General features: G+C 39.9%; 3 protein-coding genes across 8 annotated transcripts; 2 read left to right on the top strand and 1 right to left on the bottom strand.

Moving 5' to 3' along the window:
* Positions 1–137: 137 nt before the first annotated feature.
* LOC144058124 (C-Jun-amino-terminal kinase-interacting protein 4) lies at positions 138–11,332 on the top strand. Of its 3 annotated transcripts, none has more exons than XM_077576384.1 (28): positions 138–259; positions 985–1,236; positions 1,314–1,508; positions 1,593–1,713; positions 2,312–2,382; positions 2,472–2,536; positions 2,652–2,712; positions 2,793–2,953; positions 3,042–3,289; positions 3,457–3,514; positions 3,602–3,754; positions 3,853–3,895; positions 5,155–5,282; positions 5,399–5,452; positions 5,563–5,688; positions 6,769–6,901; positions 6,994–7,080; positions 7,146–7,193; positions 7,262–7,403; positions 7,543–7,585; positions 8,454–8,534; positions 8,621–8,688; positions 8,759–8,907; positions 8,982–9,153; positions 10,105–10,218; positions 10,299–10,397; positions 10,530–10,616; positions 10,685–11,332. In XM_077576384.1, the coding sequence occupies exons 2-28, from the start codon at positions 1,138–1,140 to the stop codon at positions 10,795–10,797; spliced, it is 2,919 nt and encodes a 972-aa protein (XP_077432510.1). In that variant the 5' UTR covers positions 138–259; positions 985–1,137; the 3' UTR covers positions 10,798–11,332. The 3 variants fall into 3 exon arrangements, with proteins under 3 accessions (XP_077432510.1, XP_077432508.1, XP_077432509.1); XM_077576382.1 differs by having other exon boundaries at positions 6,769–6,925; XM_077576383.1 differs by lacking the exon at positions 138–259 and adding an exon at positions 273–315 and having other exon boundaries at positions 6,769–6,925.
* LOC144058126 (transmembrane protein 238-like) lies at positions 11,146–13,077 on the bottom strand. 2 transcript variants are annotated; one of them, XM_077576388.1, is made up of 2 exons: positions 12,928–13,077; positions 11,146–11,820 (listed from the first exon to the last, which is right to left on the bottom strand). In XM_077576388.1, exon 2 carries the CDS (start codon positions 11,816–11,818, stop codon positions 11,489–11,491), a length of 330 nt encoding a protein of 109 aa, XP_077432514.1. In that variant the 5' UTR covers positions 11,819–11,820; positions 12,928–13,077; the 3' UTR covers positions 11,146–11,488. The 2 variants fall into 2 exon arrangements, with proteins under 2 accessions (XP_077432514.1, XP_077432515.1); XM_077576389.1 differs by having other exon boundaries at positions 12,803–12,948.
* A 170-nt stretch (positions 13,078–13,247) lies between these two features.
* On the top strand, positions 13,248–19,160 carry ccdc106a (coiled-coil domain containing 106a). Of its 3 annotated transcripts, none has more exons than XM_077576386.1 (8): positions 13,248–13,404; positions 14,080–14,140; positions 14,243–14,344; positions 14,751–14,969; positions 15,074–15,130; positions 16,318–16,569; positions 16,838–17,002; positions 18,546–19,160. In XM_077576386.1, the coding sequence occupies exons 1-8, from the start codon at positions 13,369–13,371 to the stop codon at positions 18,860–18,862; spliced, it is 1,209 nt and encodes a 402-aa protein (XP_077432512.1). In that variant the 5' UTR covers positions 13,248–13,368; the 3' UTR covers positions 18,863–19,160. The 3 variants fall into 3 exon arrangements, with proteins under 3 accessions (XP_077432512.1, XP_077432511.1, XP_077432513.1); XM_077576385.1 differs by having other exon boundaries at positions 13,249–13,404; positions 14,080–14,158; XM_077576387.1 differs by having other exon boundaries at positions 13,324–13,347; positions 14,080–14,158.
* Positions 19,161–19,302: the final 142 nt, after the last annotated feature.

Raw genomic sequence — 19,302 nt, 5'->3', positions numbered from 1 at the left:
TCTAAAAACACCAGCCGTTCAAGCCCCGCCTCGTGTCCCCCCCTATTGGTTACCAAAAAAAATACTTTAACCCGATTGGCTAGATAATAAAATGAGACACGCGTCAAATTCAAACCACGCCCCTTTCTTTAAACTGGCTCTGTACGGTGTAATTGACACTTCCCCCCCACCAACAACGAAACAACGAGCGAAAGTTGACGACTTTTTTTTTTGTTTTGAAGAAGTGAAATAAAACACTCCGTGGAGTCAAACGTTTAAGGTGAGTTTGCCGAACAACAACGCGACGGCTCTGCTTTGCCTTCTCAGGTGTCTCCTGTCAGTCACGTTATTTATTTATACAGACTGTTTTTCCAAAAGTGGCACATTTAGCGTTTAGTAGCTAGCCTACAAGGTAGCCTATATACATTCGCCCTAAATGTTGACATTTTAAAATACAGTACAGTCATTCCAATCATATTCTTAGAGCCACGGCGTTTATTTTGTCGTCTAGGTATGTTCAGTCTCATAATCCTCACAATTGAAGATGATTGTAATATTTAACAGAACACGAGTTTCTCGTGCTTAAATGCTGACTAGGCTCAGATAAGAAACGGTCAGTTACCTGCAAGTTCATCTAAATTTACGGAATGTCACTCTAATGTCATAGGTCAGATACTGTCGTTTTGGTTTGTTTGCAGTGACCCATGTCAGTGATACAGTTGAACATTTTGCACATAACTCGCATTCTGTTCTAAAATATGCAAATTTCAAGCCAACAGCAAGTTATTTCCTTAATTTAAAAAAAAGCATCATCTACACTGCACTGTCATTTGTTTTTGTTAGTTAGTCATGCATTATGAACCGCAAACGATTTCTCAATGCCAATTATGTCTCCAAATTAAAAAAAAAAAAGGGCATGGCCAAGCATGAGTGACATTTTTATTATTTTATTAAATAAATTAAGCATTTTTATTTTCACCGATCATATTTTTTATTTTGTTACAGTCCCCGAGGATGCCGCCCTTGACGAGCGCAATCGGAACATGACGTTGCGGAGGATGGGTGGTGCTGGAGTTTGCACAACTGTTCCAAAGCCGGATAGATTGTAAAATCACTCACAGTTGATGCTGTGTCGGCAAGCACGACGCTAAAAAGCCGATGGATTACAGTGAGAGAGTGCTGTGCGGGACAGGAGAACTGGAGCTGGATCCCAACATTGTCAGCGAGGAGGCCGGAAAGCTGTATTCCGAACTACAGGTGACGTTTGCTAATAATTTATTTGTATTCCCTTCATGCTGAATTCAAAGTGTTGCTTGGCTCTACCACGCACGCAGACAGTCATCGAGGCCCATGGCGAGGGTGTGGTGGAGTCCCTGGTACCCATATTTGTGTGGGTACTGGAGGGGCTGGCCAGCTGCAAAGGTCAGCTGAGGGAACGAGAAGACGAGGCGGAGAGGGAGAGGGCTGAGCGAGAGGGCCTGCTGGAGCGATACCAGGCTGAGAAGGTGCAGAGGAAAGAAAGTCAAGAGGTGTGCTGGATCTTTGGAAGGTGGCCTCACGTGATTTTGGATCACCGAGCTTCGATGTAATATTGCGGTCTTTGCGTCCTCCAGAGGTATTTGGAGCTGGATGACCAAATCGAGCAGGAAAGGAGAGCAATGAGAGGGAGGGAAAAGGAGCGGGAAAGCAGAGAGAGACGCCTGGAGAAGAAAGCCAGGGAGCAAGCAGATCAGTGTGAGTAAAACTTGACTTTGGACTTGAATGCATTCGGGAACCAAATCAAATCAATGTTCTCTATTGGAATGAATTGAAATGCGATTAATTAGGGCCTGGCTGATTAATCGGCTGGCTGATTGAATCAGCCGATATTAGCTATTTTAAAGTTTTTTGTTTTTTTTAAGTTTAGGGTTAGGGGGGGTCGACTAACTGGTTTAGGTTGACCACAGAAATTGGTTGACACAAAAGTTTCTGCCTCGAAACTCTAATTGGCTTGAAACTATTTAAGCATTTTAATGTACTCAGTGGAATAAATTGATAGGATAATCAATTCTATAAACATTTGTTTAAGACAGCCCTGATTAGGATTGTCAAATACATTTGGCCACATCAACAAAATAAAAAAATGATGGTTTTACACAGTTTGTTTTTAATTCAGTAATACCAAGCAATTATTTTGCAAACTTTTTTTTTTTTAACTTTTACTTGAGTCATATTCTAGTAACAGGGCTCTTACTTGACGAGTCCAATAATCATTTTAGGTGTCATTTTCCATTTTCTAGCAAGTCCATCAGCGAGCTAAAGTGACGCTGACAGCTGAAATGTTGTGTTGCAGTGGTGGCCTTGGAGGAGCAGAAGTCGGCCCTGGGGAGAGAACTGAGCATGCTGAGGCTCACACACAACAAGGTCACATATTGTTCAAATTAATGCGGACATCGTGTATGCTTTCTTGTTGGTCATCTCAGCCTTCACATTCTCGGCGTCCTCCTGTTTAGTTGGCGCACTCGTATCGGGAACTGCTGGAAAAGAGGAAGGACTCTGAAAGAGATTCGCCCCTGAGGTTGTTATTAAGTTATGTTTAGAAATCGACAAGCGCGTTATGTTTTTAGTTGTAATAGTGAAACTATGATCAGTGCAAATGAACAAAAACATTTTTTTTTCCCGGAAACATTCAGGAATCACACACGGCCCAAAAATGCTGAATCCAACCAAGTCCTATCAAAGTCAAATTCTCAGGTAAATCCACTCGACGTTTCTACTTTTATTTCACATTTTTGCCCGCTAACTAATGAATGTGTCCTGCTTGCTTTTAACAGAGCCCGCACTCCAATTCCGGTACTTTGTGTTTGGAAGACTCAGAAACCAAAGAGGAGAAGTTGATGGATATGATCAAGTCTGCCTCGGATCAGTTTATCAACAACATCATAAGCTCCACTCCTGAACTCAGACCGTTTCACGGCTCCTTCGCTGATGCAAGGTCGTTCATGTGAAAGCTTGGGGTGCGTTTATTTGCGGCAAAAGTGCACAATATGAATACATCATGTCGCCTTATTTGACATGTCAAGACCCAACACGGAAGCTTCTGGCAGCCTGGAGGATGAGCTCAAGGAGGGCAAGTTGGAAGAAGAAACAGAAGTGGAGAAGCGAGACAAATCTGCGGAGAATGAGGAGGAGGAGGAGGAGGAGGAGGAGGAGGATCTGGACGAGGACAGCATGGAGTGGGAACTCCGCAACACAGACTCTGTTTTCTCGGAGCTGTCGGAGATGAGTCAGGATTTTGTGGAGAGTGTTGACCAAGGGGCCAGCCTCAGAGGTAAGAACCAAAACTCGTCAACCACGGGGTTCTGTATTAGTATCTGCGACTTTGAATGTGTGTGGCTTTAAAAGGCGGGGCCTTGCCTGGTGAGTGACGTGGGTGTCAGCGAATAAGAGCATAGAGTTGGTTGGCTGTATTGAACTGAATTTTCCCTCGTCCTCTAGGCAGTGCTGACCAGTTTGAGGAGATTCTTTCTCAGTACGAGGAGTTGAAACGCACACAGTGAGTCCTGCCTTGGGCTTAATCTCATGTTCACAGTAGCAAGTGATTTAAGTGTTATTTTGCTTTTTCTCGGCTTTTGTTTTTCAGCGAGCTGGTGGACACGGCCCGCAAGGCTCTCATATCTCGAGTGGTGGAGCTGACGGACGATCGCTCCACTCTGAAACTGGAAGTCGCCTCCCTGCGGGAAACGGTGACACGCGTCGAAGGCCGGATGAAGGAAAAAGACGAGGAAATGAAAAGGTGTCTGTCAGAGTACTTTATTTGGTGCTTTCATTTCACTTTTTTTTTTTTATCATAATCATCTCGTGTTTTTTTTTTGTTTTTTTTTTCATTTTTAGACTTCGAGAAAAACTGGAGAAATTTCAGTCGTCTGATCCTGATGTAAGAGCAGATTATTTTGAAATCTACTGGCAATGTAAACTGTCATTTAATTACACTTAGTTATTTACTGGACACTTAATTAGGTGTACAGTGGTGCCATGACTTAAATACTTTACTTAATAAATACTTAATTACTTAACTCTTTGACTGCCAGACGTTTTCAGAAAAGGGATGCTGTGTGTGCCAGCCGATTTAAGCATTTTTGACTGATCTTTCAAGGTCCACAGAAAATTATGTGTTTGGACTATGGAAACACACATCCTACCAAATGAAAGATTGGACTCTCATCTTTCATCAGAAAAAAAAGTTTGTTTCTACCTTATTCCGTTTTTGAGTAATCAACAATAGAAAATGGTTAGTTCCACCTCTGTTTTTAAAAAAAAAAAAAACGTCTTTTAACGTCTTTGGCACTCCTCCATAGGATTTTACTAAACGTTATTTAACGTTTTTGGCAGTCAAAGAGTTAATAAATAAATAAATAAAAAATAAAAAGCACGCTACTGTATTTTACTTTTAAGGTGGGTTCTTTAGTTTTCACTCAGAAATAGACACTTCATGAAAACTGGACATGAATTCCTTCTCAATTAACACCTCTGGGCTTCTGTTAATGTGTGGTGGTGATTTTTGTTATCAACCAATAATCCCCCCCCCCCCTATTTGTTGCTAATGATTGTGTTCAAATATAACCTAAAAGTTAATAGCACAACATTGATACTAGCTTTATTAGCTTGTTTTCGGCGTTTAGCATAGTGTGTTAGCATTACGCTAGTAGACTTTTGTAAGAGAAAGTTATGCGGTTTCATTAAATACACAATGTGTGATTAATCTACTTTGTGTTATATTTCGTTTTACTGTAAAATTCTACTGAGTACTAAATAATAATCATCTGATCGACAGGTTGCATCTCCAAAAATTCAAAATTTTGCTCCAAATCCTTTAGCGCATAGGTGTCAAACTCCGGTCCTCGAGGGCCGTGGTCCTGCAGGTTTTGGAGGTTTCCCTCTTCCAACACAAGCTGATTCCAATCAGCGGGATCGTTATCAGGCTTATGCAGAGCTTGCTGATCAGCTGATCATATATCAGCTGTGTTGGAGAAGGGTAACATCCAAAACCTGCAGCACTCCGGCCCTCGAGGACCGGAGTTTGACACCCATGCCTTAGCGGCTCTAATTCGATTGTGCAGGTGTTGCCAATGGTGCGACTTGCCAGTGTGTTTACACCCTGTACCCCCGTTTAACGTCATCAATCTTTCCATTCAGGCCTCATTAGCCACATCCGTGCGTCACTTCTCTCGCTCGGAAATGGCTCGCGTGGTCATGGAGAAGAACCAGTACAAACAGCGGCTGTTTGAGCTGCAGGAGGCAATGAGGCAAAGCCAGACGCTCAGGTCCGCAACGTTGTCCACTGTTAGCTTACGTCTGACTTTGCACTTTTCACACCGCATGACTCTGTATGTCATTTTCCCACCAGCTGAAGTTGCGTTTCCTTTTTCCTCTTGTGCAGGGCAACAAAAGAAGAAAAGCTCTCAGAGGAGAGAAGGTCAAGTGTTTGGGCAAAGTAAGTTTGTTTGGAAGCGATCGGGTCCATTTATGATAATGAGCATGACTGTCAATCTAAATATGTCATGTGATCTGTCTTTAACTTCGCCCGTTGTCTTTCTTTTAAAGGTTCAATCGCTTTTTTGGTCTGTCCAAACAACCGTTGATCCTACCTCGTGCAACTTTACCAACACTCAATATCCCTCCTCTGCCGCCGCCTCAGCAGCGACAGGAAGTCGGTCAAAGTCAGGTCGAGTAAGATAGTGTTTGTTGCCGTATCACACTTCCATCGTGCTACTTTATATAACTTGTGAATTGATATCGAATGAAATAATTTTATCGCAACCTCATTGGATTTAAAGTTGTGTGTCTGCCAAAATTCCAACTTATGACATTTTCCTTTTAGTTTAGGTTTAGTTAAAATGTTCATGTTAAATATTTACAGTTTTACAATAAAAAAAAAATACACTTTGTATTATATTATTTAAAATTAATTAAATCGCAATTACTAAAGCAATTATTTAATAAAATAAATTAAAATTAATTAATAATGTTTAGTATTTTACAGTAAACGGTCAATTAATTTAATAAAATACGTATATGATTGTTTTTAAAATTTTGTTGTTCATTTTACTAGTATTTTTATTTTATTTGCAATAAATGAATTGGCAAATGATTTAATAAAACAATTTATTTTGAAGGTTTTATTTTATAATACTTTTTTTTTACATTGAGTACATGCTTTAATTTTCCAAAGTTTGATTTTATATGAATAAATCAGTTCATTTTAAAAAGTAAAAAAAACGTGTTTTTTTTCTTTTTTTTCTTTTTTTTACAATAAATAAATCAACTTTTTTTTTTAAATGTATATTTATTTTTATTTTACTGTTTTATTTTATTTGAATAAATCAGTTAATTTAATACTTTTAATAATGGCATTTTTTTAATTTCAGTACTATTTTTATTTTATTTTTTTGCAATCAATTATTTTGTAAATGTATATGTAAATTTTTCAATTTTGCTAATATTTTATGTTTTATTCTCAATAAATCCATCAACCAATTATTTGAACAAATAAAAAAATGGTAAAAGTAAAAGTATTTTTTCCATTTTACAAATCTTTAATTTTGAGCTATGTTGTACGTTGTCGACCACTATTCCATATCATTCAAAAGAAATTTTGAATACAAATAAAATGACTTTATTATGGAACCCGATTGTTCTTATGATACATACATATTAGCATTAGCAATCAGAAGTTCCCTGTTGGGCTACATGGCCGAAATTCTTTTCCAGTGTCAATTTCTCTCATTTGGGCCAATGCTTTCTCCCCAGATCATCTGCCGCTGCAGTTTTATCACCTCGCGCCCGGAGAAGGGAACTCTACAGAGAAATTCGCTCGCACATTTGGGGAACGCTCGGAAAGCGCCAGCTGCACGGCTGGAGCGTACCTTTGGCCAACACTCCGGTAACTGCAAGGCTGCCGTTCACAGTGAGAATGTTGCGGAGTAAAATGTTGCAAATTCCTCGTTCCACGTCAACAATCCTTTTTGGCTGTAGGAATCTCAGGAAGCGGTCCCGGAGCCCAAAGACGTGCCGGTCCTAACACAACTCCGACTCCTGGACCAGAAAGACTGCACTGCAAAGGTGATGCGTGTTCATGCAGATCTCTTAACCAAACAACCATCAAACATAAACGTTGCTTATTTCAGCTGAACTGTGCGGTGGCGGTCCCACCTGAAATCTCAGGAGAGGCAACAGTAAGTCGATGACAATCATTCATTCCGCCATTCACCCTTGAGGTAACGTCTTCTCCAAACTCCGTCAGTGTTCTGTGTGGGTAGTCTCTGGCCCCGCCTCCAACAGTGGCATCACGGTGATTGACCCCGCCCGATCCAACACTGTCCTGGATCAGTTCAGCCTCCCCCCCACAGCCCCTGCCCTCTGCATCTGTGCCGTGCCCCCCGCCGGTCAGTGCCCGCACCCCCTCGCAAACATTCCCCAAACTTTGTTCCGTCTGGTCCCACCCTCGCCAGCGTTGTACTGGGAACTGATTAGCGCCGCTAGTGTGGATTTTCCTCTCACGCGTTCCTGTTTTTGTTATGTCAGGGGACTCTCCAGGAACCGTGTGGATTGGAACTCAGGAAGGAAGGTAAATGTATGCTGAACAAGCACTTCTGTCCACGCTCACTTTTTTTGTATGATGTCACAACCAATTTGGTTGCTATTTTGTTGTATTTTATCTAATTGTATTTTTAATTATTATTATTATTATTATATATTAATTAAATATAATTATATAATTTTTGAAATAATTTTCCCCCAATTGCAGTTGGGTCTGGAATGTATATTTTACTTTGCAATCATTATTGTCATTAGAAAATACTATCCTCTGATTGGCTGCCTTGGACTTGTTATCAGGGCTTATAGCACCACCTGTTGCTTTGGCATGTGCATGACAGCCTGTGTTTGCATGATTTTTTTAATTTTTTTTAGGGTTTTGTGTGGATGTAAATTTGAAGTCGTAAATGGTTGCTGAGTGGTTAGCACATCTACCTCACAGTTCTGAGGTTCAGGGTTTGAATCTCGGCTCTGGGCGTCCGTGCATTAAGTTAATTCAAGACTCTCAAGTAGGGGTGTCCAAATTTTTGTTGGAGGCCATTTGCAACCCACTGCAAGTTTTTTTTTTTATTGTTTTGTTACATACTCTAATAATCCAAAATGAACACAGTGTGCGTCAAAAAGTTAGAAGAAAATGTTAAAATGTTGAAGGATTATTTATTTCAATCACACTACAGTTTGTTTTCATTTTAATTAGATATCATGCAATTTTTTATTTATTTTGGTATAGAGCTAATGCTAACAAAACATTTTTTACATTGTCACCAATAACACCAAGCAAAGATTTACACTTGCTTTTTTAATCTGTTAAACTGCTTAGCATATGTTGACCTGCAGCCTGTTGAATTATCTTTAGCATGTTAGATTAACAAAAATCATGTGATCATTTTCTCCTCCAGCATAGTGATACATTCGGCCTCTGCAGGTAGGGGGCGCTGTCTGCACTCAGTTTCCCTCTCTGAAAGCGTTCATTCACTCAAGTGAGTGCAAGTTTTGAACTACAATATATAGATCATTCTTATCTTGACGTGATAATATGTTCATGTTGACATGTTTGACTTGACAGATACTCCCAGGGTCAAGTCGTAGCCGGATTAGGTGACGGAACTTTGGCTTTCTTTTCAAGTAGTTCAGGTAACAGCTGTCTCTTATGGCAGATTTGAGTATGTTTATGATATATTCAAGTGATGTCTTTGATTTGGAGGTGGCTGGAACCTGCAGTCACATTCACTGATGCCCCTGGCCTCAAACCCCGTGCAGCCTATACGCTGCTGCCTCGCTAAAGGAGGACGCTTGTGGGTTGGATACTGGAACAGAGTCCACGTGGTTGACATCAACAAGCGGAAGGTGGAGGTAATTCAACCCAGAGTTTCTTTTTCATGCTGAGGTGACTTTGAATCCACACGCGCCGTCCTTTGCCCCGGCAGCACGTTTTTCCAGTGTCGGAGCGCAGTGAGCAGCAGGTTCGTTTCCTGTGTGCGGGAGGAAGCGGCGTCTGGACGTCCTGCAGACTCGACTCCGTCCTCAGGCTGTTTGATTGGTCCACTGGACGGCCGCTACAGGAAGTGGATTTTGCTGCTTTGGTTACCAAATCATTAGGTGAGTGTTTGGTTCTTTCTTATACAGTGGAAACCTCTGAAGTTGAACACGATCAGTGCCAGGATGCTTGTTGAACTGAAATTTGTTCTGATTTACGACTACAAGGAATTAATGGAGGTTAGAGGTCACAAACCTATTTGGGACCCAAGGCTACATCGTTGGTATTGATTAATGTGAAGGGCTAGTAGTTGGATTCACACCTTCTGTTTTGGCAAAGGAGTAGCACATTTGTTTGTTTTTAAATTCAAGGAAAAAATATAAGAAGTCATCAGACAAAAATGAAAAAATAAAATTCCGGTCAGCTCATTAATTAAAAATATATATAATGATCGCTTAATACAACAACAAAGATATGAAAAATAAGAAGAACATTTTTGACTGTTTACAACAGAGAATTATTTTTTCTGATTCTGTTTATTTGACTGTAATTATATTTGTTTTATGTTGTAATGTGTTAATGTTGAAAAAAATTGGCAAAACTAGATTGAGGTTTTTTTTTTTTATATAATATTTTTTTTATATAGCCGATTTCAAAAGGGCTTCAGTCGACCAATTTATCTCTTTGACTGCCAGACGTTTTCAGAAAAGGGATGCCGTGGGTGCCAGCCGATTTTAAGCATTTTGACTGATCTTTCAAGGTCCATAGAAAATTATGTGTTTGGACTATGGAAACACACATACTACCAAATGAAAGATTGGACTCTCATCTTTCATCAGAAAAAAAAGTTTGTTTCTACCTTATTCCGTTTTTCAGTAATCAACAATAGAAAATGGTTAGTTTCACCTCTGTTTTGAAACAAACGTCTTTTAACGTCTTTGGCACTCCTCCATAGGATTTTACTAAACGTTATTTAACGTTTTTGGCAGTCAAAGAGTTAAGACTTGATTAATCGGTCTGGCCCTTTTATTTGCATGACTTCGATACTAATTCCTCTCAATCGGTGTCTGCAGGCCAAGCTTTCCTGAACCTCTCGCCTCTTCAGATCTCCTCCCTGGCCGTCATCTCTGACCGCCTGTGGGTTGGCACGGCGGGCGGGGCAATCGTCTCCATCCCTTTGTCCATGAGTAAGTGTCATGCACTTTTTCATATTTTTGGAGGTAAACATTTTTTTTTTTTTTTTTATTGCTAAGTTTGTCCTCCACAGCGTCTGAAGCTCTTTCCATCCCGTACTGCTCTGTTGCGACGGCCCAACTGTCTTACCACGGACACCGACAAGCTGTCCGCTTCATCATTGCCGCACCAGGTGAGTAATTAGCTTATTAATGCAATGGAGTTCTTGTGCAGTCTTGTTGCAGTTTTTGCCATTGAGTTGAGTACAGTTGCTATGTCGCGATTTTATGATATGCTTGTCAGTGACGTTTTTGTCCCGTTCCAGGTTGCTTGATGTCGCCCACCGGCGGCAACGTTACAAGCGCTCAACTTATCCTCAGCGGAGGCGAGGGCTACATCAACTTGCGCATCGGTGAGTCGAGTGGACTGAAAATATCCCAGTTGTGACTTTTCCAGACTGATCTGTGCTCACGCCTCCAGGAGACGACGAGAGCGACGTGTCAGTGGAGTTGTCCCAAGCCACGCCGCAGCGCTTCGAACGCAGTCACATGATCATTTGGCAGAACTGTACAGCGCCCAGCTCTGACCTCTGACATGTCCTGGATGCCGCAGACTTTGTCACATCTTTTCACTACCAAAAAAATCGCCCTCGTGTGCCTTTGCCGCTGCCGGCTTTATGCAAATGTGTCCCAATTCTGTTCCTTGTCCTTCTGCCTGTTACTTGATAGCTTCCGTCACGCTTTGAATTTCACCGAGATACGCTTGAATGCGCGCATCTGCCAGCTTGTTGTGTTCATGTTCCAAAGGCGATTGTAGCGTTGTTCAGTTATCTTTTGTGTACTGTTTCTATTTTCTTGTTATCATCACAAAAAGCTTTCCATTTTGGGATTGGGAATTCTACCTTATGGAATGTACTCACGTTATTTATTTCTATGATCATGTTTTTTTTTGTTGCAACTTTTGATTGTTTTACTGTTTTAATATTTTCTCCAAAGCTAAAGGGTGTCATTATTATTTAATGCATCCTGTGCAGTATTTAAATACAGTTGTGCGCATGATTCCAACATACAGGAATTATTGACAATAGTAGAGTGGTTACAATCTTGTATATAAAAAAAAAAAAACTGATTTATTTCATAGCTTCAGTTCTGCCTTGTTTTACTCTGAGGACAACACCAGATCTGACGCAACGTGTAGGTTCAGTATCCCTACATTGTACATTGAAGCACACAATGCAATGTAGTGCATTACATTTACTATTGCTTGTCCTTGCACACAGTGGCTCTATGTGGGACTGCTGCGAGTCCTGGGCAGCCGTATCCTCCTGCTCAGGGATCGGGCCAGGCGGTCCATAGCGCCGCCCATGGCGCCCCCCAGCTCCTTCCTGGAGGTCAGGCCCTCGATGTTGCCGCTGTACCACAAAACCCAGCACGCCAAGGACAGCAGCACCAGCAGGGCGCCCGAGTACACCAGAAAGTCCCCAAAGTCTCTTCCTCGGATCTCCAGCGGCGCAAAGACACCCAGCAGCAGGGATGTCACGCCCAGCAGGTCCATCAGCACCGCAAACACCAGGGCCAGCTTGCAGTGGGACAGGCCGTCGTATTTTGGGGCCATCGCTAGACACAGAAAGATGAATTATTCATACCGTGAGGGAAATTAAATCGCAGCAATATTCACACAACCAACATACAAAGCGCTGGGAAGGGACGATAACACAGTTCATTAAAATCTAATAAAAAAAAAAAAAAGATGAAACAAGATGAAGCTAGCAAGTTATAATTTTACACACAAAAATAATGTCCTGGATATTCGTATTATTTATTTCTTTTTATTAAAGTTTAGATTTACAAAATATTTTTTGTTTTAGTCAACTTGTGATTGTGGCTACCTTGACTAAATCATCAGTGGTTGCGATTTTTTTGTTTGTTTGTTTGTGTGTGTGTGTGTAAAAAAGAAGCTAATGTGTACAATTGATATTTTGCACATTAATTAACATCATGCACAATATTACCAATATTTATGCATCTCAATATTCACTTGTTCAAATACATATTGTGAAAATGAAATTAAGGGAATATAATTTTACTTAAAAAAAAAAAATCAATATAATGATGAAAAATCTTAAAATTACAAGTTAAAAGATTGCTTTTATCAAGAAGTTGTAATTTTCCAACAAATCATTTTGAGGAAATAAAAAGGTCATAAAATTAAAAGAATACGGTTGTATTTTTTATATAAAAGGATAAACTTCAAAATGAACAAGATTAAAAATGTATTTTTCAAGAAAAGCTGTAATATTTAAGAGTGATAAAGTAGTATATTTTAAGAAAATGTACCCTTAGTCACATTATGTTGTCATTCTGTTATAAACCCTATTTGATCAGTATGTTTACACTTTTAATTATTTTACTAAATATATGACAATTTGCTTCAGTAATACTCGAACAATCGGTGCCTAAATGTAGCTACAAGAACATTCCACAAACGACGAGCACATCATACTAAAACTTAAAAACCTGTACATAAAAAGGGAATATCAGGCTGAACAATATTGTGCAAACAGTTGACTTGGTGTCAAAACGGTCGAAAGTGCCACACCTGTCCTGTGAGCTTCAGGTGACAAGAAATAACCTCCAGAACACAAGCGCAGCTCGAAAGTAGCTAAGAAAAACTCGTGGGAAAACAAACAAACAAACACATCATTATCATCATCCAAATCTTACCTTATAGATATCCAGATTTGTTCACTACGGTTTGTCAACGTTTTCGCAAATAGTTTGTGACACTCCCCGTCAGGAATGACTCCCGAGTCGCCAATCAACATGAAACCTGACACCTCGTCACTTGCTCGACCTGTCCTCAGCTACTTCTTTTTTTTTGTTACTCACTCGTGCCAACGTAGGTGAAAACTTTCTTTGTTTTTGTTTTTTAATGACACCGTTCCCAAACTATACTTACTTTTTATTTCATTTTATGCACGTACTGTCAATTTTTAATATTGAGAAATTATTTCGAAAGCCGCGCCGCTTTGACAAGCGACTCCCATCATAACCGGAAATGACGTCACCCTGTATGCAATAATAATATTGTTATTGTTAGCTTGTTAGCTAGCGGCGGGGCTCGCGAGATGGCGACATGACAGAGTAATAACGACGTCTTATTACATGTCTTATCATAAGGTTATTACCAGCGTTCATCCGGTACGTACCGTACCCACATTGGCACTTTTGCAACAGAAATGATGAGATATATAGTCCGAAAGACAGAATGAAACACTGAAATTAAGAAAAAAAGATTTTTTTTTGGCTGATATTATTTCCATAGCTAGATCGTTGCTAGCCTTTATGACAGGCTAGTTTGGATGAGGTCCTTAGCATAATACCTCAGTAAATACCGTAGGAAACAAATAGCTAATTAAATTCGAGTAACCGTGTCTTATGCGAGAATAAACAGAATGATTGATGAAAAATTATCTCATGTAAACAGAATTAACAGTTGTAAAGCCTACAACCATTGGACACTTCATTAGGGACACCTCCATAAAGACATCTAAATACAAAGCATCAGAAAATCGCTCTGTACAAAAATAATCATGCTTTTTAAAAACAAAAGAAAAAAAGGCCAATATATGTTTATGACTTTGCATGTTCTGTGCAGTGGTTTTGGATCTGTAATAGACTAATAATTATGAATGCATTATTAGCTTTTCAAAGGCAGTTTATTTTTATTTTTTTTAATACAGTTCTTGTATTGGATCACATTATGTGTTTGTTCAGTATGATTGTGTCCTGTTAGATATGCGTCGCTAAAAATAAATACAAGACAACAAAATAAAATCAATAACCCGCTAATCAAATATTATCCAATTTTTCTAGATCTTGGTGATGGAGAACGGAAACCGGTCTGATGCTGCATCCGCATCCAAGAATCACTCAGGCACTCTACAGCTACAGAGTAAGATAATAATGTTCAGAATATTATACATGTTCCCTTTAATATTATACCGTAATTGATTTCTGTTCTTTCCCTCCTATTAAGTTTTAAAAAATGAAGACAATTATGAAGTAGCCATGCCGCTGGAGGAAAGCAACTTTGAGCAGCAAGCAGGATTTTTCAACCAAAGTGACCAAAATTTTGAAGGTGAATTTATATTTCGACTTGACTTGCATCATGTCATCATTCCCAATTGAAATAAATGGAAATGAAATGCCATTAATCCATTCCAGCACCACATTTAGTTGATTCTGATGTGCTCGTCTTGGCCACCAGAGGGCAGTGTAATTCAGACATACAGACACAGAAGAAGAGGAGCTACTTCTAAGAGTGTCCAAACAACATCATTTGGCTTAAAAACTCGATTTAAGTAGCTCAAATGGAACATTATTGTTTTTACTAATTTATTTGTTATGGAGGATTTTAACAAACACCACAAGGTCAATGCTATTGGCTCGTTAGCCTAGCAACGGCATTTTGTGTTAGCATTAAGCTAGTTGACCTTCCTAAGGTCAAAGTTAACTTGTTTTCCCAATTGTCGACTCCTTTGCAGAGTCGTCGCCATCTGCTGGCCCGTCTCACCACGTCAGCAACTCCTACATGGCGATCACCAACCTGCGGACACAGCTGCAGATTTCTGTGGAGAAAAACTCCTGGCTTCAGAAAAGAATTGAGGACCTGGAAGAGGAGCGGGACTTCCTGCGGTGCCAGCTCGACTGTTTCATCTCGTCCACGAAGAGCCAGCGTCAAGATCAGGGCCAGTACAGTAACGGTAAGAAGAGTATCGAATATTTTTTTTTTCTTCCTATGATTTGCTTTGATCATCCACCACTACTGTTTTACTCAACCGAATTGTGACAATTTGGCATTTTGCAGGTTACGAGTCAAGACGGTTCACTTGGAGGGGAAGAAGAGAGGATGAACGTCCTGCTGGTTAGTGGGTGAACATTTTTGTCGAATACACGTGAGCATTTATTCGTTAACCTTGATATTGTGAACTAGTTAGCTCACTGTCCTCAAAGTAAGACAATTCGGTATGTTCAGAGAACAGCTAACCTGGTTTATAAACCTGACTTGACTACTCTACTAGAAGGTATGTGTCATGCACTTGTAGACTCCTGGATAGTGCCCGACCAATATGGACTTTTTTTTTTAGGTTGATGAAAATCGGATGGATTAACTGGATGTAAAAAAAGAAAAGGCCATGAATAAAGTAACTTGTTTTTTTTGGTCCCTTAATGCCTGCAACAATAAAAATATGAATTCAGGGCAAAACAATTAACTGTTTACAATATTGGCTATTTACATTTTTTTGGCGTGGGTTGGTATGAATGTCATTACCTTTGGCTTATGTAGTAATGTATTATTAATTAATAATAATAAATATTTTAATTTGAATTAATTTAATTTGAATTATTTTTAAAAATCAGCTTTTTTTTGTGGGCCAATGTTAAAAGAGCTAATAATGGCCGATTAAATAAATCAACAAGCCGAATAATCGGTCGGGCCCAGTTTCAGGGCCCTACTAGTAGCACTAAAATGCCCACTAGTAGGCTTGCCTCACTCTTAATTCATTCAATCACAAAATTGCGTAAAAACGTTTTTTAATACTTTGTCCTTCTCTCTTTTTTTTTTTTAATGCAAGAGCATACAGAAGGCTTTGATGCAGCTTCTGACATGAAGAGGTAGCTTAAAGCGATGGTAGTTATTTTAAAAAAAACGGCCTGTAGGTGGCAGCAGAGAATAATAGATTAGCCAGGGCCATGTTTCAACAAGCTCTTTTTGTCAGTGTTTTCACCAATATTGATGAAACTTATTCTAATGATAATTAGTGCAAAACAGATACAAATATTTTTTCCTGATGAAAGAAGAGACTTTAATCTTTCTTTTAGTAGGTTCCATGTTTTTATAGCAATCGAACAAAATATTCTGTGGGCCTTTCAAAATCAGCCAAAATCCAGTCAAAACAGCCGGGAGCGAAGGGGGTTGCTTCAGTGATTGAGTTAATATGTAGGAGTACGACTAATATGCTAAAATTGTCCGACTAGATATTGAATAAATGCTCCCTACATTTTGCCATTTACTGTTGCAGTGTATTTACTGGCGTCTTCTTGTCATAGAACAACAGACGACGGACTCGCCACACTTACCCTCTCGCCAATTTATCCAACGAAGGTCGGCTGCTCCACCTGCGGCTCCCTCTAAAAAACACGTCTCCAATCCGATCACCAATCCGATGAGCTCCATGAATGCTCTGTTCACCTCGGCGCAATCCGCGGCCCTCCTGCAAGGCCTCGGCGCTGCCGGCACTTCGGCCGGTGCCGCAAGACCGCTGATGAGCGACTTGAATGGCCATCGAAATTTGGATGCAGGTAATAAAAACCCAAACGAGGTAAATCGTCACGACTTCAATTCAAATCTTTATTCTCCACTGAAATGAGTTGAGTTCACGCTTGTATCTCAACTTTTTGAGATAGTGTGGCTCTCCTTTCCTACACGTGAGGGCATTACAGTTAATAGTGCTTAGAAACGCAGAAAAAAAGATTGTTTACAAAAGCAAGGGTGCCACTGATGAACAGCAATATATATAGCATGGACTAGCTAAAGTCCTTTTTTTGCTTTTTTTCATTCTTTCATCAGATTCGCTTCCACTCTTGGGAGAATCGGAGGACTACTTGGGGCATGATGGCTACCTAGAAGAGGAGGAAATGATACCAGGAGAAGGTGCCATGCAAGATTCAATTAACAGCAACAAACATTTAAAGAGAAGGCGGATATTCCGAGGCCTTCGAGAGAGGCAAAGAGGTAAGAAATGACCCCAGCGCTTGCTTCTTAATCACATCATATAGTTTTCTCAATTGAGTTTTATGGACTACGCCATTGATTTGAAAACTTCAGCTTTAACTGGAGAGGTTTCACAAAAATGTAGCATTCACCATTTAGAAATTACAAACATTTGAACTCATTCATCCCAGCCATTTTCACTGAAGCAACCCCCTTCGCTCCTGGCGGTTTTACTGGATTTTGACTCATTTTGCAAGGCCCACAGAATATTGTGTTCTATTGCTATAAAAAAACATGGAACCTACCAAAAGAAAGATTAAAGTCTCTTCTTTCATCCGTTTTACAGCAATTATCATTAGAATACAGTTAAGTTAAGTTTCATCAATATTCACATTCCTGGTGAAAACATGATCAAGAGCTTGTTGCAACACAGCCCTGGCTGATCTCTTATACTCTGCTGCCACCTGCTGGCCGTTTTTTTGTAATAACTACAATTTCTTAAAGCTACCGCCTCATGTCAGAAGCTGCATCAAAGCCCTCTGTATGCTCTTGCATTTAAAAAAACCATGTAAATATGTTTTTGGGAGTGAAGGACAATTTTTTTTTTAAAAATGGGTTTGAATGAGTTAATGTGCTGTTCCTCCATTTTGTGAGGCTCAAAAGTATTTGAACACAAAAGGTTAATTGGTCTATGTAAACCGCACCTCAACGCCATATTTGTGGTTCGGCATTCGCAAATTCACGTATTTGCAGAATTTTTTTTCTATCTGCTGTTTTTTGTAGTCAACAAAAATATAACTTTGGTGACATCTGGTGGAATCTTGGTGGTTTTTTTTGTTACTATATGTTCAAATCATTTGTAGTGTTTTTTATTTTTTTTGCCCATGTGTGATGTCACATCAGCGTCTGCTAGCGTGTTATTTATGCTAGTTTGCTAGTTAATACTACTAGCATCATGTGAAGCTGGTACCGATTAGTTAAATACTGAATGCAGTCATTCATGTAACATGGCTTCATAATTGTGTACATGCGAGATGCATGGTGTTGATGTTTTATGGTCATCTCCGATTTAAGTGCTTTACTGACATTTTGTAGCATATGTGCAATTACGAAAGAGGGATGTCAATTATTCGCAGATTGCTGCTATTCGACATGTGAGTAGGAGAGGTTCACTGAAACGTTACATGACTACACTCTAAAAACAGTTGGGTCAAAAGTAACCCAATTATGGATCAAAAATGGACCGATCCACTTTATGGGTCAATGTGACCCAACTATTTATACAAAATGACCCAATTTTTTTGACCCACGTAAAGGATCTGACCAATATTTATGAGTTGTTTTACACTAAAAGACCCATTTCTTGACTCAAAGTTCGGATCGGTCCATTTTTAACCTATAGTTGGGTTATTTTTTGTCAGGAACGATCTTATGATGTGAATTGGGCTACAATCTGTGAAGAAGGGACACGTAGCAAATAGCAAATCAACGTTGGTGGAATATAAAAGAAATCCTGTCCATTTGACTGCTGTAACTAACTCTCCTCTTATATTCCGTGCTTCAGTAAAAGACGCTGCCGGAGTGCTTTTCCGCTACAAGAAGATCCTCCTCACATACCAGCGTCTGAAAAACATGTCCAAGGCCTTCCAAATCCACGGCGTGGACCGCAACACGGTGGCCTCCACCACACCCATCGCCGAGATGCTGCTGGTGGCTCCCGAGAAGGTGGCGGTGGTGGGAGAGTTTGACCCGTCCAAAGAGAAGCTGCTGGACTACGCTCGCCGTTGCTACACGGCGCTGGACGAGGAGACGCTGAGCCGGGTGCAAGCCCTGAAGAAGAACAACCTGCTCCTGCCCATTTCCTACAGGTTCAGACACTGACGCAAAGAACCGGGGTTCAACGTAAGGAAGTCCGCGGGCAAGGAGATGTGTTTTGTAGTTTTACAAATGCGGCCAAACTTGACTATAAGAAAATATTGGATGCCGCTTCCACTATCGCTTCCAATGCCATCACTTCAAAATTCATTTTGTGCTTTTGGTGCTCTCACAAATTTTCCATCAAATCATTTATTTAGCACCCGCTTTCCAACCTTGGCGTGCAAAACTTTGCCCTTCCAACAGGTTTGTGATTAACATTTTTTATTTTTATGTGTGCAATAAAATGAGACTCTTATCGTCAGCTTGTCTTTTATGTGGAGATTATGTTCTGTAAGTTCCACACACAAAAATAATCACGTTGCAGTATTGTAATGTTTGGATGAAAATCATTTTTAGATTTTGCACTTTCATTTTTGTACAGCCACTTTGCAAATGTCAGGCAT

This window comes from Vanacampus margaritifer, chromosome 9, assembly GCF_051991255.1.
Source record: "Vanacampus margaritifer isolate UIUO_Vmar chromosome 9, RoL_Vmar_1.0, whole genome shotgun sequence".
Lineage (NCBI taxonomy): Eukaryota > Metazoa > Chordata > Actinopteri > Syngnathiformes > Syngnathidae > Vanacampus > Vanacampus margaritifer.
The sequence above is the reverse complement of the archived record's forward strand: the minus strand, read 5'-3'. Positions and strand labels throughout refer to the sequence as shown.

What these genes read in the sequence shown, in the direction of transcription:
- LOC144058124 (XM_077576382.1), top strand. Translation starts at nt 1,138, where the DNA reads ATGGATTACAGTGAGAGAGTGCTGTGCGGGACAGGAGAACTGGAGCTG. An exon ending in AGCTGTATTCCGAACTACAG is followed by an intron (nt 1,237 to 1,313) that starts GTGACGTTTGCT and finishes CCACGCACGCAG; the next exon opens with ACAGTCATCGAGGCCCATGG. An exon ending in AGAGGAAAGAAAGTCAAGAG is followed by an intron (nt 1,509 to 1,592) that starts GTGTGCTGGATC and finishes TGCGTCCTCCAG; the next exon opens with AGGTATTTGGAGCTGGATGA.
- LOC144058126 (XM_077576388.1), bottom strand. Translation starts at nt 11,818, where the DNA reads ATGGCCCCAAAATACGACGGCCTGTCCCACTGCAAGCTGGCCCTGGTG.
- ccdc106a (XM_077576385.1), top strand. Translation starts at nt 13,369, where the DNA reads ATGTCTTATCATAAGGTTATTACCAGCGTTCATCCG. An exon ending in AGGCACTCTACAGCTACAGA is followed by an intron (nt 14,159 to 14,242) that starts GTAAGATAATAA and finishes CCTCCTATTAAG; the next exon opens with TTTTAAAAAATGAAGACAAT. An exon ending in CCATCGAAATTTGGATGCAG is followed by an intron (nt 16,570 to 16,837) that starts GTAATAAAAACC and finishes TTCTTTCATCAG; the next exon opens with ATTCGCTTCCACTCTTGGGA.